The sequence below is a fragment of the Hylobates moloch genome, unplaced genomic scaffold (genome assembly GCF_009828535.3).
Source record: "Hylobates moloch isolate HMO894 unplaced genomic scaffold, HMol_V3 SCAFFOLD_11, whole genome shotgun sequence".
Lineage (NCBI taxonomy): Eukaryota > Metazoa > Chordata > Mammalia > Primates > Hylobatidae > Hylobates > Hylobates moloch.
Window position 1 is genome coordinate 48,512,563 of NW_026652286.1, and position 27,450 is coordinate 48,540,012.

A 27,450-nucleotide genomic window follows, 5' to 3' on the forward strand; every position below is an offset into this window, starting at 1 on the left:
GTATTTACTGCTCCCTGTGCTGATGGATGGTCTTCTGGGTAGCACCATGGTTCATATCCCTACTTCCTTCTGGTTTCTGCTCATATGTCACCTTACTGAGAGGTCTTTATTGAATATATTACTTAAAAAATCATACAGTGCTCCCATCATTCTTTATTCTCCTACCATACTTTTTTGTCTCTTCCATTTGTCTCTGCGTGACATATACTTACTTTTCTGTTTATTTCTCTCCCACTACTAAAATGTAAGCTACTTGAAGGTATCAACTTTGTTTCTTTTGTTCTTTCTTCTATTCTCCAGCGTCTAGAACCATGCCTGGCACATAGTAGGTGCTCAATAAATATTTATAAATGAATGAATGTTTAAATTACTTTCTAGAAAGAGTGTGCCAATTTATACTCCCTAAGTAGTATGCTGAAATGTCTACTTTCCTGTATCTTATGCAGCATTGATGTTATCTTTTAAAATATTTGATTTGTAAAATTGTTGCTTTTAAATGCATTTTGATGATCACTAGTAAAGGAAAACTTTAATATATTTTTAGTTGTATATTCTCTGTTGAATTGCTTCTTCGTTTTTCATAAGCTATTTTTAAATTGTATATAACTAACTGTGAGTCTAGATACATTAGTAGTTTAGTGGGTACATAAAAATAACTTATTTTTTATTCCTTAGGTTATTATAGTCACCACATCACCAAGCTCAACCTTCGTGCCCAACATTCTCTCCAAATCCCATAACTATGCAGCAGTCACTAAGCTTGTACCAACATCAGTCATTGCTTCTACAACCCAGAAGCCGCCAGTTGTTATAACTGCTTCACAGTCCTCTCTGGTCAGTAATAGCAGCAGTGGCAGCAGCAGTTCTACACCATCACCTATTCCTAATACAGTTGCAGTAACAGCTGTGGTGTCCTCTACACCATCTGTGGTCATGTCAACAGTAGCACAAGGTGAGTGCTGTTTCACAATTTAATTCTGTCACAGTTGCTATATGGAATTTTGAAGAAAACTTGGTGGGTGTGTTTCTCTGCTTTGGGTGTGAAGGTCCCTACTGTTAGACCCAAGATCATCACCCCATGTACCCCAGTTTGAGAATGTCAAGATGGTAGGTGATTGCATTTTCTTATATTAATATGCTTGCCCCAAGTTGTTTTGCACAGTACCTAATTACCTGGGCTGCTAACATTCACAAAATGTAGGTTAAATCTTGTCACTATAAATTTCAAAGGGCTGTACAAATATCTTTAATATAATGAAATTTTTAAATGAGAAATTTGAAATTATATTGCCATAGGTTCTTCAGAGGAAACACCAAGTGCACATCCTCTTCAAAGTAAATGATAAGAGGTAGGAGGAAGAAGATGGTTTCAAGGATATGCCATTTGCTTTTTCTTCAGTCTCCTACATTTTTCTTTTCTTTTCTTTTTTTTTTTTTTTCCCTCGTTGAGACAAGGTCTCACTCTGTCACCCAGGCTAGAGTGCAGTGGAGCAATCTTGGCTCACTGCAGCCTCCACCTCCCGGGCTTAAGTGATCCTCCCACCTCAGCCTCCTGAGTAGCTGGGACCACAGGCACACACCACCATACCCGGCTATTTTTTTGTATTTTTGGTAGAGACGGGGTCTTGCCATGTTGCCCAGGCTGGTCTGGAACTCCTGAGTTCAGACAATCCACCCGCCTCAGCCTCCTGAAGTGCTGGTATTACAGGCACAAGCCACTGTGCTCCACTAGTCTCCTAAATTTTTCTGTATGGGTAGATGATGGAAATATTAACTGAAGAGCAACTGAGACCTGAACTCAAGGGCAATTGCTGCTTAATAGCAGAGTAAGCCGGGCACAGTGGCTCACGCCTGTAATCCCAGCACTTTGGGAAGTGGAGGCGGGTGGATCACTTGAGGTCAGGAGTTCAAGACCAGCCTGGCCAACATGGTGAAACCTTGTCTCTACTAAACAAATACAGAAATTAGCCGGGCATGGTAGTGCACACCTGTAATCCCAGCTACTCGGGAGGCTGAGGCAGGAGAATCGTTTGAACCCGGGAGGTGGAGATTCTAGTGAGCTGAGATTGCACTACTGCACTCCAGCCCTGGTGACAGAGTGAGATCCTGTCTCAAAAAAAAAAAAAAAAAAAAAAGGAAAGGAAATGTGGAAATCTCAGTTCCATTTTAGCTTAGTTTCTTAATACCTTTGTGCTCCTCCCATATGAAAGACAAGACAAATAGCATATCGTCAGAAATTTCCTTTTTTAAGTGTTCGTAGGTCTTAAGAGAGTTGATTAGAGGGAAGCATATATTATATAGAATTCATACCCATATTTATAGTCTGTCAAAGGGAGCTTGGAAGCAATATAGAAGGGTACTTGGTATTAGTTTTCATTGAGTTTTATGTGAATAATATATAACTCAAGACAGATTGGGCTTGGAAATATTCTAGTTTATGAACTAGGAGTGAATGCAAGCACTCAAGTAGGAAAACAGTGTCTTGATTGCTTTAATGATGTATTGTGTGTTTTATGTAACTGTTAGCAAGGAAGAGATTACATAGATATAGATGCAGTCAGTATTTCTTCACTCTGCAGCTGTTATAGTAGGATATGGGAGCATCTGTCATTATTTTCTAGTTCTAATGCCCATTTAATGTCTCAATCAATGACAACAAGTAGCAGTCTTCAAATTTCCTTTTATGTCACCTTAAGTAATTTGAAAAAAATTCCAACATTTCTATTTATACAGCAGTGAATGAGAATATAGTCCTGTTAAATACAGAAATATATAATTTTTGAGTTAGAGTCTCCCTCTGTTGCCCAGGCTAGAGTGCAGTGGTGTGATCTTGGCTCACCGCAACCTCCGCCTCTTGGATTCAAGCAATTCTCCTGCCTCAGCCACCCCAGTAGCTGGGACCTCAGGTGTGTGCCACCACGCCCGGCTAATTTTTGTATTTCTAATAGAGGTGGTGTTTTGCCATGTTGCCCAGGCTGGTCTCGAACTCCTGGCCTCAAGAGATCCTCCCACTTCACCTACCAAAGTGCTGGGATTACAGGTGTGCGCCACCACGCCCGGCCTAAATATAAAAATAATTTTTATACAGAAAATTTGTTTAAAATGTTGGTTACAAACATGTTCCGAATTCACCATTTTATAATTTGAAGGTTGAGAGAAGGAAAGACCACCTGACTCCTCATCTGACTGATCTGTGTATCGACACTAATATAAATTATCATCTGTTGATAGTTGTTTTTCTCTGCCAATACTCATCCAACAGTTTGCTGGTTTTACTGTATTAGAAAGATTACTGTTTTTCCAAGATAGATGGTACTATTTGAGATGAGGGATATTTCTCTTGGTTACTAATAAAATATCTTGAAGCAAAATGAATATTCCAAGCTTCTAATTTTCATTCTTAATTTTCTCCAGGTAGCCACTGAATCTCTTAGGAACTTAGGACTTTCTTCATTTTCTCCTTTGCTTCTTAGCATTCTACATCTCTTTGAGCCTTAAGTAATTATAGGGGAGCTGTATGTGACATCTCAGAGATTTCTCTTAAAGTCACTGGAAGCTAATAGAGAATGAAGGATGTGAAAGTAAACTCTGAATATGTATACTCAAGGAAACGATGTGATTATTTCTGTTTGAGATATTTAATTTAGATGTTATTAGTACTAAGAAATCAAGGAATTTTTTTTTTTTAAACAAGGTAAATATTGATGGAAATGGTAACACATAGATGGCGTTTGTGATTTTGCCTGCAGGGCTTCTGTGGCAGCTCCTGTGTGGGTACATCAGGCAAGAGGGCATTCGGTGTCTCCTTCTACTATGGACTAGAGTCATATTGTTTTAGAGCTGATGTATCTCTGGTTGTGCCTGTAGGGATAGCTGGTGGTAGAGGGGAAAGGGTCTTAACAGTAACTTGGTAACTGACTCCATGTTTGTAAGTGTAGTGATGGTCCACACTGCATTAATTGATGTAGTTATGTCTCTTTTAACTTAGCTGTCTTCTCTCTCTCTCTTTTGTCCTTGCAACTTGTTGAAGGAATAACTAATTTTTTCGAGAGTTTCCCATGGTCTGGATTTTACTGATTTCATCTGTGTATTGTAGTTTAACAAGGTCTTCTGTTCAATGCATTTCCATAAAACTGGTAGCCAAATCTAAGAGCTTGATTAGATTCAAGTCTGATTGTTTTTGGAAATAGGAAGAATGAACATTTTATATAAGTGGTGGTGTGTGCTTCTTGTTGCATTATTTTAAGAGACACGTAATGTCTGTTTTTTCCCTTTAGTGATGTTAACGTTGACTAGAGGATACAAGTGTTAGTTACCAAATGGTTTTAATAGCTATTGATAATCTTTGCCTAGATCTAGTATTTTATTGGTTGTTGCAAAATGCATTTTATCTTTATTTTCATTTATTAGCTAGAATTCTTAAAGAAGTACTTTCCTTTATTATTATTGCTTACCCTGAGGTACAATTCATATGGGAAAAGCAGGATACATGCCTGATTATTTCTCTTTATTTGTATGTTTTCAGATGAATTGGTTCATTGGCCAGTAAGATTTTCACTTCCCATATTATTAAGATGTTTGATGTCTATCAATACATTGCAGATCTTCCTTCTGGTGCTCACATTGTTCCATCCTTGCCAGTGGGAGCCTCTTAGTTGGTTTCTAAATTCTTTTGACACAACTACATTAGTCTTTAATAGTGTCCTTGTTTTGTGGTATGTTGAGATGTTTCTGGTTCATCTTGTACATTTTCTCCCCTAGAGTTGAAATTAGACATTTCTTCAGGGATTCCTGGTTTCTTAGTGAAAAATGGTGTTTAGATACCACAATCTGGGCATTGTGGGGGTGGTCATTACTACTGTATTGGTCATTGTTTCTGCATTTTATTGGTGGACAGAGCTACAGTTCTTTTCTGTTTGTTTAAGAGGAAATACATCATCACTTCATACTGATATTACCAATTACAATTTATAATTATGGGTTTTAACTTTTTCTATTTGTATGTTTGTATCTTTTTTTCTCCTGATGATTCAGGAAGAATCTTTAGGAATCAGAAAATCCTGATTCCTAATGATTAATAAAATTATACCTTTAATGTATTGTATAATACATAATAATTTCAGAATAACAGAACCAATATGATTATTGAACATAAATTTTTATTGTAGTTATTTAGTTTTTAAGGGTATTCTAAGGATATACAATCAAATTACTGTATTTAAAAGTCAGTTGAAATAATTCTTTTCTCTGTAGTCAAGCATTATAGGTTAATTTGTTTCTGGGTTTTTTTCGTTTTTGTTTTTTGTGTGTTTTTTTTTTTTTTTTGGATTGTCATTTTGAAAATTTTTGCTAAATTTTATTTATAATTATATAACATATTTACGTAGTTCCAAAATCAAATCCACAAAATCAGATATGTTCTGAGAAGTCTGTTTATCTATGACTCCAACAGTGTTCTGTCCTCCCTGATGGGTAATCTTTTTAATTTTTATTTCTCCCTTCATTTTTTAACATATAAGCAAATATGTATTTATTATATTTTACCTTTTTCTTAGATAAACGTAATATACAAACTGTTGTGCACTTTAATGTTTGGAAGGAGTAATTTTTAATTTGGTGGTTATAAGTCTGGTGCTGGTAATACAGAAAGAAATAATAGCTGAAATGTGGTTTGTGTGTATAGAAGGAAATAGTTTATCTTAGATGGCTGCTTCTTCATAGTTGATTCGTCTTCCTTTTTCCTCCAGATTTTGTACTTAACAGACTAGAAGCTGTAATTAGCTTTTATTGTTATCTCTCAAATTCATTCTCAAATGGATTATTATTTCTTAGATTGATTCCACTTTTTTTTCTGCCTGTTTCTTAGATTAATTGTTGCTCCTGTTTTTTTTTCTTTTACTTTGGTGAGAAAAATTTGCTCTCATCTTGTTCTTTTTATGTTATTTTATGGATTTCATGAATTATTTACCCAATGTTGTGACAATCTTCTGCTGACCTTTTATTTTCCCTCCTTGACCCGTCTTCAACCTAACAAGTTACTTCCAGTTACATTGTTTCCATGAATACTCCTGCTGTCTGCACTTTATTTACTTTCTTTAGGCTGGCCCGGAATGCAGTTTCTGTTTTCCATTCCCATTTCACAAAATACCTTCCCTGTGAAATCCTCCAACCTTATCAGTTCAACATGGTTCCCATTTAGTATCTAAAAGCATTTAAAAGTTATTTAAAACCTAACAATATTAGTAGAGTCAGACAGTTTAGGAGAACAGTAGAGAACAAAGCGATACCAGTAATCCCACCACTGTACCACAATAGCACTTTCTATTTTCTATATTATTACCTTTTTACCCATGTGAATAATTTTTTTTTTTTTTTTTTGAGACTGAGTCTCGCTCTGTCGCCCACGCTGGAGTGCAGTGGTGCAATCTTGGCTCACTGCAGTCTCTGCCTCCCAGGTTCAAGCGATTCTCCTGCCTCAGCCTCCTGAGTAGCTGGGATTACAGGCGCGTGCCACCATGCCCCCCAAATTTTTGTATTTTTAGTAGAGAAGGGGTTTCACTATCTTGGTCAGGCTGGCCTTGAACTCCTGACCTCATGATCCACCTGCTTCAGCCTCCCAAAGTGCTGGGATTACAGGCGTGAGCCACTGCATCTGGCCGTGAATAATATTTTTTACATATTTGGAATAAAAACTTCATATTCTATTTGGTAGCATGCTTTCTTCATATATCGTTGCTTTGTTAACATTATTCTATTTTTCTATAAATATTCAAATTATTTTCAGAGCTGTTTAATATTTTTATTATTGTTGCATAATTTATTAAGTTTATTATAATATATAATGTATAATAATTTATTAAATTATTCCCTATTGTTGGGTATCTAGTGTGTTTCCAGGGTTTGATATTCTAGATTTAACTATAGTGAACATCTTTGTGAATTTAACTGAGGCTTCCATTTTCTTAGAACCAGCACTCAGGAGCAGGATTACCAAATAGAAGAATTGGAATTTTTTTGTAGAGTTTACTAAATACCATATTTTGTCCACGTGAACTATACCCTTTCAGAATGTTTCATTAGTATATGGCCAGTATTAAGTCCTTATTCTTCTTGTTTAAAAAAAAAATGGGCAGAGGGAATAATTTTGGCGGTTAAAGAAAAATTGAATAGCATACTGCTTAACCAGTAGAGTTTGATCATCCCTAATCCGAAAATCTGAAATCTGAAATGCTCTAAAATCTGAAGCTTTCTGAGTGCCAACTGATGCCACAAGTGGACAATTCCACACCTGACTTTATGTGGTAAATTGCAATTAAAACACAGGTGCACACCACACAGTTTATTCAGCGTTCTCAAGGGAAAAAAGAGTCCTTCTGCCTTCTGTAGCAGTGATATATCTTTTCCTTGCACACCTGGATTCCCCTCACACAAGCACTCCCACAGAGGGTAATAAAATGGCATGTATGCAGGCTGGATGCACCAATAACAGGTTCCCCGCAATGCCCCACATGGGGCCAAGACCTATGTGCATCACTTACTGTGTTTTTTTGCTTATTTTCTGTTCTGTGGTGTAAAGATGTTGAAAATGTCCAAAAGGCCTGCAGTTACCTCTGAGGGGTAATAGTGACAAGGACACAAGGAAGCATTTATGTTTATCTACAGCACAGAAAGACAAGCTGTTGGAGAAACTGGACAGTGGTGTTAAGTGTGCAGTGTGTTGCAGAAGAGTATGGTGTTGGAATGACTACCGTATATGACCTGAAGAAACAAAAGGATAAGCTATTGAAATTCTGTGCTGAAATCATGAACAGAAGTTAATGAAAAATAGAAATACACTGCACAAAGCTAAAAATGAAGATCTCAATCACGTATTGAAAAAGTGGATCCATCAGCATTGTAGTGAACTCATGTCACTTAATGGTAATACTGGTCGTGAAACAAGCAAAGATCTATCATGATGAACTAAAAATTGAAGGAAGCTGTGAATATTCAACAGGCCATTTGCAGAAATTTAAGAGGAGACACGGCATTACAGTTTTAAAAATTTGTGGTGATAAAGCATTTGTTGATGATGAAGCAGCAAGAAGTTCATTGACAAGTTTGCCAAAGTCACCGTTGGTGACTATCTTATACCAGAACAAGTCAGTAATGTTGATGAAACATCACTGTTTTGGTATTAATGCCCCAGAAAGACACTGGCTCTAGCAGATGAGACAGCCAATACAGGAATTAAGGATGCCAAGGACAGAATAACTGGGATGGGATGTGGTAATGTAGGAGGCACTCATAAGTGCTGTGATGGGCAAAAGCTTGCATTCTTGCTGTTTTTAAGGAGTGAATTTCTCACCAGTCTGTTATTATGGTAACAAAAAAGCATGTATTACTAGGGATATCTTTTCTGATTGGTTTCCAAACATCTTGTACCAGCAGCTTGTGCTCACTGCAGGGCAGCTGGACTGTGCAACAATGGCAAGATTTTATTTCTTGATGACTGTTCTCATCTTCCAGTTGAAATTCTCCTCAAAAACAATGTTTATGCCATGTACTTTCCCCCAGTTTGACTTTATTAATTCAGCCATGCGGCCAAGGTATCCTTAGACCAATGAAGAGTTAATATAAAAATGCTTCTTGGGGGAGTGGCTGGCAAGATAGCCGAATAGGAACAGCTCTGGTCTGCAGCTCCCAGCGAGATCAACACAGAAGGCAGGTGATTTCTGCATTTCCAACTGAGGTACCTGGCTTATCTCACTGGGACTGGTTAGACAGTGGGTGTAGCCCATGGAGGGTGAGCCAAAGCAGGGTGGGGTGTTGCCTCACCCAGGAAGTGCAAGGAGTTGGGGAACTCCCTCCCCTAGCCAAGGGAAGCCGTGAGGGACCCTGCTGTGAGGGACGGTGCATTCAGGCCCAGATACTGTGCTTTTCCCATGGTCTTTGCAACCCACAGACCAGGAGATTCCTTTGGGTGCCTACGCCACCAGGGCCCTGGGTTTCAAGCACAAAACTGGGCAGCTGTTTGGGCAGACACCGAGCTAGCTGCAGGAGGTTTTTTTGTTTTGTTTTGTTTTGATTTGTTTTGTTTTTGAGACAGAGTCTTGCTGTGTCACCCAGGCTGGAGTGCCATGGCGTGATCTTGGCTCACTGCAAGCTCTGCCTCCTGGGTTCATGCCATTGTCCTGCCTCAGCCTCTCAAGTAGCTGGGACTACAGGTGCCCGCCACCACGTCTGGCTAATTTTTTGTATTTTTAGTAGAGACGGGGTTTCATCATGTCAGCCAGGATGGTCTCGATCTCCTGACCTCGTGATCCGCCCACCTTGGCCTTCCAAAGTGCTGGGATTACAGGCGTGAGCCACCATGCCTGGCCAGGAGTTTTTGTTTTCCATACCCCAGTGGCACCTGGAACACCAGCGAGACAGAACCATTCACTCCCCTGGAAAGGGAGCTGCAGCCAGGGAGCCAGGTGGTCTATCTCAGCAGATCCCAACCCCATGGAGCCCAGCAAGCTAAGATCCACTGGCTTGAAATTCTTGCTGCCAGCACGGCAGTCTAAAGTCAACCTGGGATGCTTGAGCTTGGTGTGGGGAGGGGTATCCACCATTACTTAGGCTTGAGTAGGTGGCTTTTCCCCTCAGAGTGTAAAGAAAGCCACCAGGAAGTTCGAACTGGGCAGAGCCCACTGCAGCTCGTCAAAGCTGCTGTAGCCAGACTGCCTCTCTAGATTCCTCCTCTCTGGGCAGGGCATCTCTGAAAGAAAGTCAGCAGCCCCAGTCAGGGGCTTATAGGTAAAACTCCCATCTCCCTGGGACAGAGCACCTGGGGGAAGGGGTGGCTGTGGGCACAGCTTCAGCAGACTTAAACGTTCCTGCCTGCCAGCTCTGAAGAGAGCAGCAGATCTCCCAGCACAACATTTGAGCTCTGCTAAGGGACAGACTGCCTCCTCAAGTGGATTCCTGACCTCCATGCCTCCTGACTGGGAGACACCTCCCAGCGGGGGTTGATAGACACGTCATGCAGGAGAGCTCTGGCTGGCATCTGGCAGGTGCCCCTCTGGGACGAAGCCTCCAGGGGAAGGAACAGGCAGCAATCTTTGCTGTTCTGCAGCCTCCACTGGTGATACCCAGGCAAACAGGGTCTGGAGTGGACCTCCAGCAAACTCCAGCAGACCTGCAGCAGGGGGGCGCTGAGTGTTAGAAGGAAAACTAACAAACAGAAAGGAATAGCATCAACATCAACAAAAAGGATGTCCACACAGAAACCCCATCTAAAAGTCACCAACATCAAAGACCAAAGGTAGATAAATCCATGAAGATGAGGAAAAACCAGCGCAGAAAGGCTGAAAATTCCAAAAACCAGAATGCCTCTTCTCCTCCAAAGGATCATAACACCTCGCCAGCAAGGGAACAAAACTGGATGGAGAATGAGTTTGACGAATTGACAGAAGTAGGCGTCAGAAGGTGGATATTAACAAACCTCTCCAAGCTAAAGGAACATGTTCTAACCCAATGCAAGGAAACTAAGAACCTTGAAAAGAGGTTAGGGGAATTGCTAATTAGAATAATTAGTTTAGAGAAAAACATAAATGACCTGATGGAGCCGAAAAACACAGCACGAGAACTTTGTGAAGCATACACAAGTATCAATAGCCAAATCAACTAAGCGGGGGAAAGGATATCAGAGATTGAAGATCAACTTAATGAAATGAAACATGAAGAGAAGATTAGAGAAAAAAAGAATGAAAAGGAATGAACAAAGCCTCCAAGAAATATGGGACTATGTGAAAAGATCAAACCTACGTTTGATTGGTGCACCTGAAAGTGACAGGGAGAATGGAACCAAGTTGGGAAACACTCTTCAGAATATTATCCAGGAGAACTTCCCCAACCTAGCAAGACAGGCCAACATTCAAATTCAGGAAATACAGAGAACACCACAAAGATACTCCTCGAGAAGAGCAACCCCAAGACACATAATCGTCAGATTCACCAAGGTTGAAATGAAGGAAAAAATGTTAAGGGCAGCCAGAGAGAAAGATCGGGTTACCCACAAAGGGAAGCCCATCAGACTAACAGCGGATCTCTCTGCAGAAACCCTACAAGCCAGAAGAGAGTGGGGGCCAAAATTGAACATTCTTAAAGAAAAGAATTTTCAACCCAGAATTTCATATCCAGCTGAACTAAGCTTCATAAGCAAAGGAGAAATAAAATCCTTCACAGGCAAGCAAATGCTGAGAGATTTTTGTCACCACCAGGCCTGCCTTACAAGAACTCCTGAAGGAAGCACTAAACATGGAAAGGAAAAACCAGTACCAGCCACTGCAAAAACATACCAAATTGTAAAGACCATTGACACTATGAAGAAACTGTATCAACTAATGGACAAAATAACCAGCTGGCATCATAATGACAGGATCAGATTCACACATAACAATATTAACCTTAAATGCAAACAGGCTAAATGCCCCAATTAAAAAACACAGACTAGTAAATTGGATAAAGAGTCAAGACCCATCGGTGTGCTATATTCAGGAGACCCATCTCATGTGAAAGACACACATAGGCTCAAAATAAAGGGATGGAGGAATATTTACCAAGCAAATGGAAAGCAAAAAAAAGCAAGGATTGCAATCCTAGTCTCTGATAAAACAGACTTTAAACCAACAAAGATCAAAAAAGACCAAGAAGGGCATTACATAATGGTAAAGAGATCAGTGCAACAAGAAGAGCTAACTATCCTAAATATATATGCACCCAATACAGGAGCACCCAGATTAACAAAGCAAGTTCTTAGAGACCTACAAAGAGACTTAGACTCCCACACAATAGTAGTAGGAGACTTTAACACCCCACTGTCAATATTAGAAAGATCAACGAGACAGAAAATTAACAAGGATATTCAGGACTTGAACTCAGCCTTGGACCAAGTGGACCTAATAGACATCTACAGAACTCTCCACCCCAAATCAACAGAATATACATTCTTCTCAGCACCACATCACACTTACTCTAAAATTGACCACATAATCGGAAGTAAAACACTTCTCAGCAAATGCAAAAGAATGGAAATCATAACAAACAGTCTCTCAGACCACAGGGCAATCAAATTATAATTTAGGATTAAGAAACTCACTCAAACCTGCACAACTACATGGAAACTGAACAACCTGCTCCTGAATGACTACTGGGTAAATAATGAAATTAAGGCAGAAATAAATAAGTTCTTTGAAACCAAGAAGAACAAAGATACAATGTACCAGAATCTCTGGGACACAGGCTAAAGCATGTTTAGAGGGAAATTTGTAGCACTAAATGTCCACAGGAGAAAGCAGGAAAGATCTAAAATTCACACCCTAACATCACAATTAAAAGAACTAGAGAAGCAAGAGCAAACACATTCAAAAGCTAGCAGAAGTCAAGAAATAACTAAGATCAGAGCAGAACTGAAGGAGATAGAGACATGAAAAACCCTTCAAAAAATCAACGAATCCAGGAGCTGGTTTTTTGAAAAGATTAACAATATAGAAAGACTGCTAGCCAGTCTAATAAAGAAGAAAAGAGAGAAGAATCAAATAGACACAATAAAAAATGATAAAGAGAATATTACCACTGATCCCACAGAAATAGAAACTACTATCAGAGAATACTATAAACACCTCTACGCAAATAAACTAGAAAATCTAGAAGAAGGCCAGGCGCAGTGGCTCATGCCTGTAATCCCAGCACTTTGGGAGGCCAAGGCAGGCAGATCCCCTGAGGTCGGGAGTTCGAGACCAGCCTGACCAACATGGAGAAACCCCGTCTCTACTAAAAATACAAAAAGTTAGCTGGGCATGGTGGCACATGCCTGTAATCCCTGCTACTCGGGAGGCTGAGGCAGGAGAATTGCTTGAACCTGGAAGGTGGAGGTTGTGGAGATTGCGCCATTGCACACCCAGCCTGGGTAACAAGAACAAAACTCCGTCTAAAAAAAAAAAAAAACCTAGAAGAAATGGATAAATATCTGGACACATACACCCTCCCAAGACTAAACCAGGAAGAAGTCAAATCCCTGAATGAATCAATAACAAGTTGTGAAATTGAGGCAGTAATTAATAGCCTACCAACCAAAAAAAGCCCAGGACCAGACGGATTCACAGCCAAATTCTACCAGAGGTACAAAGAGGAGCTGGTACCATTCCTTCTGAAACTATTCCGAACAATAGAAAAAGAGGGACTCCTTCCTAACTCATTTTATGAGGCCAGCATCATTCTGATACCAAAACCCAGCAGAGACACAACAAGAAGAAAATTTCAGGCCAATATCCCTGATGAACATCAATGAAAAAATCCTCAATAAAATCCTGGGAAACTGAATCCGGCAGCACATCAAAAAGCTTATCCACCACGATCAAACTGGCTTCATCCCTGGGATGCAAGGCTGGTTCAACATATGCAAATCAATAAACATAATCCATCACATAAACAGAGCCAATGACAAAAATCACATGCTTATCTCAATAGATACAGAAAAGGCCTTTGACAAAATTCAACACCCCTTCATGCTTAAAACTCTCAATAAACTAGGTATTGATGGAACGTATCTCAAAATAATAAAAGCTATTTGTCACAGACCCACAGCCAATATCATACTGAATGGGCAAAAGCTGGAAGCATTCCCTTTGAAAACTGGTACAAGACAAGAATGCCCTCTCTCACCACTCCTATTCAACATAGTATTGGAAGTTCTGGCCAGGGCAATCAGGCAAGAGAAAGGAATAAAGGGTATTCAATAAAGGGTATTCAAATTGGAAGAGAGGAAGTCCATGTGGAGAAATTGGAACACTTTTACCCTGTTGGTGGGAGTGTAAATTGGTTCAATGATTGTGGAAGACGGTGTGGCAATTCTTCAAGGATCTAGAACCAGAAATACCATTTGACCCAGCAATCCCATTACTGGGCATATACCCAAAGGATTATACATCATGCTACTATAAAGACACATGCACATGTATGTTTATTGCAGCCCTGTTCACAATAGCAAAGACTTGGAACCCACCCAAATGCCCATCAGTGGTAGACTGGATAAAGAAAGTGTGGCACATATACACCATGGAATACTACGCAGCCGTAAAAGAGGATGATTTCATGTCCTTTGCGGGGACACGGATGAAGCTGGAAACCATCATTCTTGGCAAACTAACACAGGAGCAGAAAACCAAACACCACATATTCTCACTCATAAGTGGGAGTTGAACAATGAGAATACATGGACACAGGGAGGGGAACATCACACACTGGGGCCTGTTGGGGGGTGGGGGGCAAGGAGAGGGATAACATTAGGAGAAATAACCAATGTAGATGACAGGTTGTTGGGTGCAGCAAAGCACCATGGCACATGTATACTTATGTGACAAACCTGCATGTTCCGCACATCTATCCCAGAACTTAAAATATAATTAAAAAATGCTTTCTTGAACAGCATACTAACAGCAGTGAACAGAGGCATGAGTGTGGACGATTTTCAAAAAGAGTTTAACATGAAGGATGCCATGTATGCTGTTGCCAATGCTTGGAACATAGTATCTAAAGACAAAGTTGTGCATGTCTGGCACAACCTCTGGCCTGGGACTATGTTTAGTGATGATGATCAAAGTAGTGACTTTGAAGGATCTTGTATGTCAAATGAGAAAAAAATGATCTCTGACCTCTCCTCCTTACATTTGCAAAAAAAATATACCTTCAGAGTCTGTCTGGAAGGTGGGTGAAGTGGATATTTAAGAAGTTTTTAACGTCCATAATGAGGCTGCAGTTACTCCAGTTGACTGATAGTGAAATAGCCAAAATGGTTCTGAATCAAGGTGGTCATAATAGTGATGATGAAGATGACATTAACACTGCAGGAAAAAGTCCCATACATGACATGGTGAAAATGTGTGATGATCTTACTGAAGGACTAGAGCAGTGATCATTTATAACAGAATAAGAAATCATGTCAGTTTATACAATCAGAGAGAAAATTCTAAAGCAAAAACTGTTGTTAATAAGACAGATGAGGCTGGGTGCAGTGGCTCACGCCTGTAATCCCAGCACTTTGGGAGGCTGAGGCGGGCGGATCACTAGACCAGGAGATCGAGACCATCCTGGCTAACACGGTGAAACCCTGTCTCTACTAAACAAAATACAAAAAACTAGCTGGGCCTGGTGGCGGGCGCCTGTAGTCCCAGCTACTCAGGAGGCTGAGGCAGGAGAATGGCGTGAACCGGGGAGGCGGAGCTTGCAGTGAGCTGAGATGGCGCCACTGCACTGCAGCCTGGGCGACAGAGTCTCCTGGTCTCTCATCTGCTTCTGATGCTTCTTATTACCTAAAAACAAACACAGAAACAAAAACAGGATACAGTAACCTTTTAATCAAAACACAACATCATAGGTATAGACTGAAAGCCTGTCTTCATTTGTTCTTGCTTTTGTTTAACAGCTGATACAAGTATTCTGGTGATACTACTGTGCTGCTAGGTTACCCTGAACATATTATTTTTTAACTGTATCAGTAGTATGTAATATTTTTTACTGTTAGATACTTATGTGTAAATAAGTGTAAGAAAATAATTGCTTATCAGTAGCATACAAGTTCAGAGTCAGGAATGGTGGTGATACCTAACAACCGCAGATCGTCCACATGGGTGCCCAAGATAGTGACGCCTTTGCTTTCTGATGGTTGTGTATACAAACTTTGCACAAAATTATTTAAAATATTTTATAAAGTTTATCTTCAGGCTGTGTATAAGGTTTATGTGAAACATAAATGAATTTCATGTTTCGACTTGGGTCACATCCCCGAGATACCTTGTTATGCCTATGGAGATATTCCCAAATCTGGAAAAGATTCAAAATATGAAACACTTATGGTCCCAAGCATTTTGGATAAGTGATACTCAAACTTTATATAATTTTACACCTGATTTTTTTCTTTAATATCTGTGAGTATAACACAAAACACAGGTAATGTTTTTAACATTTATGCATTATCTTTCCCCTTCACTTACATGACTTTTTAAAAAATGTTCTTTGAACTTCATATTTCTCTAGGGCTCGTGTTAAAAACTCTGAGTATTTCATATTTATTCAAAATTACCAATGTAGCCTGAACTACAGTTCTTCCAAACATGGATTAATGTCTTTGTTTCAGTAATATTCACAGTAGCCCATTTTTTTGTGTGTATTTAAATGTTTCATAAATTTAGGCTGGGTGCATTGGCTCATGCCTGTAATCCCAACACTTTGGGAGGCCAAAGAGGGAGGGTTGTTTGAAGCTCGTAGTTCAACATCAGCCTGGGCAACGTAGCATGACCTCATCTCTACAAAAAATACAAAAATTAGCCAGGCGTGGTGGTGTGCACCTGTAATCCTAGCTACTTGGGAAGCCTGAGTCAGGAGGATTGCTTGAGCCCAGGATTTGGAGGCCGCATTGAGCCATGATTGTGCCACTGCACTCTAGCCTGGGCATTAAAACAAGACTGTCTCAAAAACAAAAACAAAGTTTAATAAAGTTATTGTTACAGAGCCCATGGATTATTTATGCTATTTTTTTTTTGTTTTTTATTTTTTAGCTGGATCTGGAGATTCTTATATGGATTGTTAATATCCAAACTTACTTGCAAAATACGATGTGATTGAATGAATATCTTTACATAAATCTGCATTGATCGAGTGATTGGTTTTTCACAATAAAATTTATTTTCTCACAAAACCAGAAGTCCAGAAGGGAGGCCTAAGTTAGGCATTAGCTCATTTGAGCCATCAAGGAATTTCTTTTCACCTTTCTCTTTGCTTTTCTTGGTATATTGGCTTTTTTCTTGGGTAATTCTCATCCTGGGCAAGTTGAGTACATTTCAGGTTCTACATCTAGCTGTGACAATGTCAGGGAAAGAAGAGACAATTCCCTTCTGTGGGTCTGTTTTAGGAAACAAAAAATCTTTCCTAGAAGTCTTCCATGAGATTCTCCTTATATTATGCTGGCCACAACTGTGTCACATGTCCTACCTAAACTAGTTCTTTGCAAAAGTAATGGGGCCACCATGACTGGCTTAGATCAATTAGGAATTGCCTGTATGGCTGGCTTAAGGTCAGCCCTCTGAAAGTACATGCCAATGCCTTGTGGATTCTTCGGGAAAGAAAACAGGTTCTATTAGAAAAGAGGAGGGCAGAGGAGAAAGGAAATTAGACAGGCAACCAAGAGTGTATGCTGCATTTGATTATTTAATAAATGGTTTTAGAACAATTGACTTTTCATTTGGTTCTGTGCATGTCCATGTTACTTGGTTGTTGGACTTGATCAGATTCTTCTTGTTTTCACCTTTTTTTTTTTTTTGGTCTACTTGTTATGTCAGTTACTGAAAGGGAAGTGTAAAAATCTCTAGCTATATTTGTGGCTTTGTACATTTCTCCCTTTAATTCTGTCAGTTTTTATACACACACACTTAGGATTATTGTGTCTTCTTGATGGATTAACCCCCTTTTCATTATGAATCATTGCTTTTTATCTCTGGTAACCCTTGATGTTATCACCGGTGTTTCCATGTCCGCCTTTTCTGATGTTAATATAGCCACTCCAACTTTCTTATGATTACTATTTGCTTGATGTATCTTTTTTTTTTTCGAGATGGAGTCTTGCTCTATTGCCCAGGCTGGAATACAGTGGTGTGATTTTGGCTTACTGCAACCTCCGCCTCCTAGGTCCCAGTGATTCTCCTGCCTCAGCCTCCTGAGTAGCTGGGAATATGGTCGTGTATCACCACACACCACCATGTCTGACTAATTTTTGTATTTTTAGTAGAGTCAGCATTTCACCATGTTGGCCAGGCTGGTCTCGAACTCCTGACCTCTGGTGATCCATCCACCCCGGCCTCCCAAAGTGCTGGGATTAAAGGCGTGAGCCCCATGCCCGGCCTACTTGATGTGTCTTTTTTTTCGTGATTGTATTCTTAACCCATCTGTGCCTTTGTATTTAAAATATATCTCTTATGAACATTGTATAGTTAGGTCTTTTTTTCCAGTCTGATAATCTCTGACCTTTAATTGGAAGGTGTAGTCCATTTACATTTAATATTAATTATCAGTAGGATTGAGTTTAAGTCTGTCATCTTGACAATTGTTTTTATTTGTCTCATATGTTCCTTGTTCCTTTTCATCTCTTTTCCAGTCTTCTTTTAGATTTATTGCTTTTTTATTTTAAGGATTCCATTTTATTTCCTCCACTCGGTAGCTACGCTTAAAAAAAAAATAGTTGCTCTAGAGTAGGGTTCTCAACCTCCACATTGTTGACATTCTTGACCAGATAATTTTTTGTTCTTGAGGTTGACCTGTGCATTATAAACCTGACCTCTACCCACTAGGTGCCAGTAGCATATGCCCCCCACCCCTGTTATGAAAATAAAAAATGTCTCCAGTGATTGTCAGATATCCCGTGGGATGAGGAGAGGCCGAAAAATTACTATTGGTTGAGAATCCAGCTTTAGAGCTTACAGTATGCATTTTCAATTTATAACAGTCTACCTTGAAATAATATACTATTTCATGTATTGTGTTAGAATCTTAAAAGAGTACTTCTATTTCCTCTCTCCCTTCCTTGTGCTATGGTTGTCATACGCTTTAATTCTATATGTATTTATAAACTTCACATTGCCTTGTTAATCTTTTTCTTCAAACAGGTGATTTTCTTTTAAAGAAATTACAAAAGAGGGGAAAACATGTCTTTTAGGTTTACTAGGTTCATCTTATACTTTTCCTATTCCAGCCTTGGAATCAGTCATTTTTTCAAGAAGTCTTGGTTTCTTATAGTAGAAAGTAATAATTAGAAGCTAAGATCTGGGTGCTGGATATGCTCATTGCTAGGGGGTGTGTGTGTGTGTGTGTAAACACATGTACATCTGTATTTTCATATATTAAAAGCTGAGTTCATAGTGATACATCCAATTTCAATCAAACATTGCATGTTAACTTGTTTCCTCTCTCTATTAGTGAAAAACCTAACTTCTATTATCTTGAATATACTTGTATATCAGTTTCCTGATATGTGACCAATCTCACGTCATTGCTGTTGTTGCCTCCTCCCATATGCAGATGCTGTCCTCATTCCTCTCAGGCTCTGACATCTGCATACTCCTACCTCAGCCCAGCTGAGTTCTTCTTCTTCTTCTTCTTTCTTTTTTTTTTTTTTTTTAAGAGATGGGGGTCTTACTCTGGCACCTAAGCTGGAGTATAGTGGCATGATCATGGCTCACTGCAGTCTCTAACTCCTATGCTCAAGGCTTCCTCCCACCTCAGCCTCCTGAGTAGCTGGGACTACAGGTGTATGCTGCCATGCTCGACTTTTTTTGTTTGTTTTTTTGTAGAGACAGGGTCTTGCTATGTTGACCAGGGTGCTCTTGAACTCCTGACCTCAAGTGGTCCTCCTGCCTAACCTCCCAAAGTGCTGAGATTATAGGCATGAGCCACCGTGTCCAGCCCTGCCTGAGTTCTGACACCTTCCCTCAGCTACCCCTTTGCATGGATGCCTATCTCAACCTGGTCAGCTCTGACAGCCATGCCAGCTGGCCCTCCTAGGCAGAAGCCCTCACCCAGTTTGCACTCTGTACTCACCCTAGCCACCCTTTCCTATGGATACCCTGCTGAAGCTTTGAGATCCTGTGCTAGGTAGCTCCCACTCATGGAAGCCCACTTTATCCCACTTAGGTTCAAACTTTACATGCTGGGTTATCCCATGAACTCTTCTCAGTGTAGATGCTCTCCTTCTCCTACTCTGGCTCCCATGGTAAGCCAGTCTCCAGAGTGAGCTCTGACACCTCATGCTAGACCACTCTTCTGCTTAGCTGCCTAGCTGTCCATCCTGCTTTATACCACCAGATGGCTTTAGTATGTAATTGTTTGGGTAGCTAAGGGGGATGGAAGAGGAAGAAGACCTTGTACTTGTTAAAACGAAACATTTATTAGTTTGTAATGATAGACTTGTGTGATCATTTGATTGTCTTCTCTGACCTTTCTTAAGGTAGGGACTGTTCCATGGATACAAAATAGTTTTCCCAGGATCTAGCATAAAGTATGTACTCAAGTTTTTATTGAATAAATAAATATTCAGAAAGATTAAGTACTTTAATCAGGTCATACAGCTATTATGTTTTTATGTGTTGAAGACACGGATTTAAATACACTTCTGGTTGGGCACAGTGGCTCATGCCTATAATCCCAGCACTTTGGGAGGCCAAGGCCAGCGGATCACTTGAGGTCAGGAGTTTGAGAGCAACCTGGCCAAAATGGTGAAACCTCTACTCTACTAAAAATACAAAAATTAGCCATACATGGTGGTGCGTGCCTGTAATCCCAGCTGATCGGGAGTCTGAGGCAGGAGAATCGCTTGAACCGGGAGGCAGAGGTTGCAGTGAGTTGAGATCATGCCACTGCACTCCAGCCTGGGCCACAGAGTGAGACTCCATCTCATAAATAAATAAATAAAATAAATACAATTCTCTGATTACAAAAATAAATACAAGCATCCTGAATGCTTTCACATCAGATACTTTTCCTGTATAAAAGTATATGGAAATCATAGTGATGGCAGTGGTGGCCCATCTGGTAGCTGCTGCAGAGATGCTGCAGTGGGGGAGGCGTCGCCAGGGCTGCCCATTCCACAGAGCCCACAGGGAGCCAGGAACAGATAGGAACCCTACTCTCTTCTGAGTTGGCAGGGCAGGAGCCCTGCCCTCCTGGGTGCAGCTCCAGTGGGTGCAGTGGACTCCAGGTGAAGTCCTCAGACTTAGAACCTAAGTGGGATAAAGTGGGCTTCCATGAGTGTGAGCTACCTAGCACACACTCAGGTGGAGTGAGAAGTTAACAGGGCTTTTTCTGGCCCGCCCATGGCCACCCATGGACCAATCAGCATGCACTTCCTCCCTGCTGAGCCCATGAAAACCCTGGACTTAGCCAGACTCCAACAGACTGGGGAAAACCTGCCTGTGGAAAGGAGCTACCCACTGTGGGTCACCTCCCCACGCAGACCTGGGCATCCCTGTGCTCTCAGGGGCCAGGGAAGCCCCCCCTTCCCTTGCAGTCTCCGAAGTGCCTGCTCCTGCTGTCTGCTCCGGTTTCAGAGCAAAGTTGAGGCCTAGCCTGGGTGCTGTTACCACCCAGCTGGGTGCACACCACTTGGGGTGGCACTGACGTGCCAGCCCCCTGCCGCCTGAACATTCCCCCCCAGACTTTGGGTGCCAATGAGCACGGGAAGGAGGCCAAAGGGGGTCGAGGGTGGGTTGATGCGGGCCTGCAGGCGCCCCTTCCCGGAACAGCCTGGGCTCTGTGATTGATGGCAGCAGGAGGCAGACAGGCTCCTGAGTGGAAAGGGGCGGGTCCTGGTGAGGTCCCACCCTCAAACCAGGGATGGCCTGAAGCATGGGATCTGGGCTGTCAGTTTCAGGTGGAGTCGAGAGTGGTGTGAGAAGTTACAGGGCTTTTTCCGGTCCATTGGCCACCCATGGACCAATTAGCATGCACTTTCTCACTACTGAACCCATGAAAACCCCTGACACAGCCAGACTCCAACAGACGTGAGGAAGACCTGCCTGTGGAAAGGAGCTACCCACTGTGGGTCTTCTCTCTGCTGAAAGCTGAACACTCGTTCAGGAGACCTTCTTGTAGAAAGGAGCTACTCGCTTTGGATCTCCTGAGAGCTGTTCTGTTGCTCAGTGAAGCTCCTCTCCGCCTTGCTTACCATCCAGTTGTCCGAGTACTTCATTCTTCCTGGATGCGAGGCAAGAACTGGGGACCCGCCAAATGCCGGGACTGAAAGAGCTGTAACAAGCAGGGCTGAAACATGTTCCCCTGCTCCCCATGTTACCAGTGACAAGGAGGAGAGAAGAGCTGCAGCCCTTCGGGGAGCCCAGACCTAGGGGCTCCCCAAGCCTGGGCTCTGATACCCTCTTTGGGACTCTGTGGTTCTGGTGTCTCCAAGCTTTCGGGCGTCACTGTGTTCTCGTTCAGATGCGGATGCCCACAGCAGAAGCTGTGTGCGGTACGTCTGGTCCAGCCGCAGCCTCTCATGTAGCTGGCATCTCTGCCAGTGCCTGGAGCTGGCCGCCCCACTGCAGCAGCTGGCATCTGCACCTGGCTCACTGTTGACAGGTGTGGGATCTGGGCCGGTAGCATGAGCCAGGCACCGCCTGCAGGGACAAGTGGGCAGAACGAGCCCAGTGGGCACAGGCAATACTCAGGTAGAAGGTGCCGCCGGCCACAGACGTTTCTGGCTGACAAAGTGACACCCCAGAGATCCCGTGACAATAGTTTAGTTAGGGAGTTACCCATGTACATGATTATCTTCATTTACTATAAGACCATACATTATGTGTGCCATATAAAGTTTAATGCTTTAGGTAGTATAAAAATATCTTTCACTTGGATAACTTTATATTCATTGACTCATAAAATGTTGGCACTGAAAGAGGCTCCAGAGATAGTCTAGTTCAGCACAACCAAGCAATACAGAACATACATGTTACTAGTATTCAGGAAGGAGTGAGGAACTATGTAAGTAATGGAAGTAAGCCTTCCAGGTGATTCTGACTACCTTGCCTGCCTGCCTGCCCTCCCTCTCTCCCTCCCTTCCTCCCTCCCTCCCTCCCTCCCTCCCTCCCTTCCTTCCTTCCTTCCTTCCTTTCCTTCCTTCCTTTCCTTCCTTCCTTTCCTTCCTTTCCTTTTCTTCTGTCACCCAGGCTGGAGTGCAGTAACGCCATCTCGGTTCACTGCAACCTCCGCCTGCCAGGTTCAAGTGATTCTCCTGCCTCACCTTCCCGAGTAGCTGGGATTACAGGTGCGTGCCACCGTGCCTGGCTAATTTTTGTATTTTTAGTAGAGATGGTGTTTCACTATGTTGGCCAGGCTGGTCTTAAACTCCTGACTTCAGATGATACGCCTGCCTCAGCCTCCCAAAGTGTTGGGATTACAGGCGTGAGCCACTGCGCCCAGCCTTCTTGTCTCAAAGTGTCTCTCAGTCTGTGATTGATCTTGATCTGCACAGCAGCTCTTAGAGACACAGGGCAAGGAAAAATTCAACAAATGAGGATGCTGAGGTCTAGAGAGTCGTAGTGACTTCCCAAGTTTTATCCTCCATCTTTATCATTCTCTAGAGACATTTTACATAAGAACGTGATATTATTTAAAACCTTTTCTGTAATACAGTGTATTTGTCATGGTGAGGATGTGGTAGAGAAAGGTGTGAAAAAACATCCTAAGTACTTGAGAATTAGGCTATTAGTTTCTTTTTATTGTTTCAGCCTGCTTAAAAAGTTAATATGATGAGTTATATTCCAGGTTCTCTCAGGCATATTAATTTATTGATGGATAATAGTCCTTTTAGATAGTTGATGAATTCAGAAAAATTACAGATGAAAAACCTGCGAGAGGGAAGAATATCTGAAACTCATACATCTTTAGTGAAAGTTACTAGTACTCCTTACCTATGTATGCTTGCTAATATTAGAATCCCACTGAGAAGAACCTCATATAATCAGAATCTTTTTGCTGTGGATATGTTGAGTATGCCAATTTACAACTTTTCATTTGATTAATGATTTGGAGTTCTTAGGATATGACTTTTTCTGTTTTTATTAAAAATTTTTTTTCCTCTTCACCATTCTCAGAGAAAAGGAAATTACTTTATCTTGTTCAAAAGATGAATGTGAGTTATTTCATGGATACTGTTTAAATTGGCTGATTAGAACCTGAAAAATAATATTTGAAAAATATATAACATATAAATAAGATTCAAAAATTAATAAAATTGCTTTGTTCTTATATTATTCACACTGAGAACCTACATTTTCTAATAGAAAATCTATTAAGAGACAGGTCTGGGAACATCCTGTCTGATAATTTGTTTCTTTCATTCTTACTCTTCACCAAGGGAAAATCAGTTCATTTTTAAAATCTGAGAACAATGGTTACCTCCCTTGAAGAGTTTGAAGACTAGATATCAAATATGTAAGGTGCCACACATTTTATCTGACACTTAGTAGGTGCTCAATAAATTGTACTTTTTGTTGATTTCCCTATTCTTTAAACTATTATCTACTATAATAACCAGAAGTAACTTTAATTTTGCTTTCCTATCAAATTCTCTTTTCCCTTACTCCTTTTCTACAGGTGTATCTACATCAGCAATCAAAATGGCATCAACCAGACTTCCTTCTCCCAAAAGCTTAATGAGTGCCCCAACTCAGATTCTTGCACAGTTCCCTAAACAACATCAACAGTCTCCTAAGCAGCAGTTATATCAAGTGCAACAGCAGACACAGCAGCAAGTGGCCCAGCCTTCTCCAGTATCTCATCAGCAACAGCCTCAGCAGTCTCCTTTGCCACCTGGTATTAAACCTACCATCCAAATCAAACAGGAATCAGGTAACTGGAAAATGTTTATAAGATATGGTAATTCTTCTTTATTTACCAGTTTTTTTAGTCTTCCCGTCCATGAACATTGTATGTCTCTTCATTTATTTAGGTCTTTGACTTTTTCATCAATGTTTTACAGCTTTCAGCATATAGATTCTGTATATGTTTTGTTAGATTTGTACCTAAGCATTTCATTTTCTTGTTGTGATTATAATTGGTATTATGATTTTAATTTCAATGTCTACATGTTTTTTGTTAGTATATAAAATTAGTGTTGATCTTGTATCCTTTGACCTTGCTGAACTCACTTGTTCTCAGAGTATTTACATAGATTCCTTGGGATTTTCTGTATACGCAACTATGTCATCTATAAATAGGGACAGTTTTGTTTCTTCCTTTCCAATCAATTGCTGTTTATTTCTTTTTCTTGTTTTATTTTATTGTCAAGAACTTCCAATACTATGCTGAATGAATAAGAGTGAGGAAAGTAGACATCCTTGCTTTGTTCCTATCTTAAGGAGAAAACATTCAGTTTTTCACCATTAAGTACAATACCAGCTGTAGGCTTTTTATAGATGCTCTTTATCAGGTTGACGGAGTGCACTTCTGCTACTAGTTTTTGGGGAGTTTTTATCATGAATGAGTGTTGGATTTTGTCAAGTGCTTTTTCTGTTCAATTAAGTTTTTTCTTGTTTAGTCTATTGATATGCTGGATTATATTGATTGATTTTCTGTTAAACCAGCCTTGCATATTTGAAATAAATCCCACTTGGTCATGATATATAATTTTTAAAAATACATTACTGGATTCAATTTGTCTCTCTATTCATGAGACATTTTGGTCTGTAGTATTCTTATTTTATACTGCCTTTGTCTGATTTTGGTCAGGATAATACTGGCCTCATAAAATGAGTTTGGAATTATTTATTTCCTTTCTACTTTTTGGAAAAGACTGTGTAAGATTGATGTTAATTCTTTAAATGTTCAGTAGAATTCTCCAATGAAGCCATCTGGGCCCAGAGAGTTCTGTTTTTAGAAGCTTTTAATTGATGAATTCCATTTCTTTATTAGTTATGGGACTTTTCAGATTATCTGTTTCATCTTGGTTTTGGTAGTTTGTGGTTTTGAGGAATTGATCCATTTCTTCTAAGTTGTCAAATTTTTGCGTGTAAATTTGCTTGTAGTAGTTCCTTACTATTCGTTTAATGGCTATAGGATCGATATTAATGTCCTGTTTCATTTCTGATATTGGTGGTTTGTATCTTCTCTTTGTCAGATTTGCTATTTATTGCATTCAAAAATTTATTGAATTTTTTAAGAACTAGATTTTTGTTTCATTGATTTTTCCTTTGCTTTTCTGTTTTTAATTTTATCTTTATTATTTCTGTCCTACTTTCTTTGGGTTTATTTTGCTCTTCTAATTTTTTGAGGTGGGAACTTAGATTATTGATTCAAGACATACTCTCTTTTCTAATTACTTAGCATTTAGTTCCATCTATGTAAAGACATTGGTCACAAATTTCTCTTGGCACTATGTTAGCTGGCTTCCACATATTTTAGTATGTTCTGTTTTCATTTTTATTCAATTTTTTGTATAAGACTTATTTGACCCATGGATTATTTAGAATTGTGTTGCTTAATTTCTAATGGAGATTTTTCTGGGTTGATTTGTTTGTTTTGCTGTTGATTTCTAGTTTGATTTCATTATGGTCTGAGAACACACTCTGTATCATTTCAGTTCTTTTACATTTATTGAGGTTTGCTTTTTCACCCACAATACGTTTTACTTTGGTGGGTGGTCCATGGTGCTTGTAAAATATCTATGCTGATGATGTTGGGTGGAGTATTCTATATATGTATATCAACTAGATTCTGTTGGTTGATTATGTTGTTCAGTTCTCCTATATCTATGCTGAATTTTCTGCATAGTAGTTCTATCAGTTGATGGGAGTGGGGTAATAAAGTCCCCAACTAATTGTTGGATTCTAGTACTGCGAAAACAGCTCTCTCAGTTTTTGCTACATGTATTATATTTTGATATATCTATTGTTTGATGCATACGTATTTAGAAACATTGTCTTCCTGGTATGTTGATCCTGTCTCATTATGTAGCGTTCTTTTTTTTTCTGCAATTAATTCTCTATTTTTTTAAATATAAAGGCTGATTTTTAAAAATTTCCATTCTTAAAATTTAATTCCAATTTAACTTGTAAAGTCTGCCATATAAACTAAATGATGATAACTAGCCTGCATTAGTATATTTAGTGCATGTAATAGAGAACATAATATTGACTGGAGGGGAGTGAGTTCTATTGCCTTGTAAAGTATACTTTATCTGTAATTAATATAGCCACTCCTATTTTCTTTTTATTCATGTTCACATAGTGTATTTTTTTCTCATCCTGTTACTTTCAACCTACTTATATTATTGTATTTGAAGTGAGTTTCTTGTAGACAGCATACAGTGTAGTTATATATTTTTATATCAACTTTGCCAATAACATTTTTTTTTTGTTTTTGAGACAGAGTCTCGCTTTGTCACCCAGGCTGGAGTGCAGTGGCACAATCTTGGCTCACTGCAACCTCTGCCTCCTGGGTTTAAGCGAGTCTCCTGCCTCAGTCTCCCAGGTAGCCGGGATTACAGGTGCACACCACCACACCCAGGTAACTTTTGTATTTTTAATAGAGACAGGGTTTCACCATGCTGGCCAGGCTGGTCTCGAATGCTGATCTCAAGTGATCCGCCCACCTCAGCCTTCCAACATGCTAGGATTACAGGTGTGAGCCACTGCATCCGGCCAACCAATCTTATAGCTTTTTTTTTTTTTTGAGACGGAGTCTTGCTGTGTCGCCCAGGCTGGAGTGCAGGGGCACTATCTTGGCTCACTGCAAGCTCCGCCTCCCGGGTTCACACCATTCTTCTGCCTCAGCCTCCCAAGTAGGGGGGACTACAGGCGCCTGCCACCACACCCGGCTAATTTTTTGTATTTTTAGTAGAGACGGGGTTTCACTGTGTTATCCAGGATGGTCTCAATCTCCTGACCT

At 40.3% G+C, this 27,450-nt stretch overlaps 1 protein-coding gene across 13 annotated transcripts in view; it reads left to right on the plus strand.

The window, feature by feature from the left end:
- EMSY (EMSY transcriptional repressor, BRCA2 interacting) overlaps positions 1-27,450 on the plus strand; it is a 108,267-nt gene that overhangs the window by 28,038 nt on the left and 52,779 nt on the right. For all 13 annotated transcript variants that reach the window (XM_032166971.2, XM_032166966.2, XM_032166972.2 and 10 more), the window contains 2 exons: positions 676-952; positions 24,160-24,414. In XM_032166971.2, coding sequence (XP_032022862.1) covers positions 676-952; positions 24,160-24,414 — 532 coding nt within the window. The remainder of the gene's footprint in view (positions 1-675; positions 953-24,159; positions 24,415-27,450) is intronic.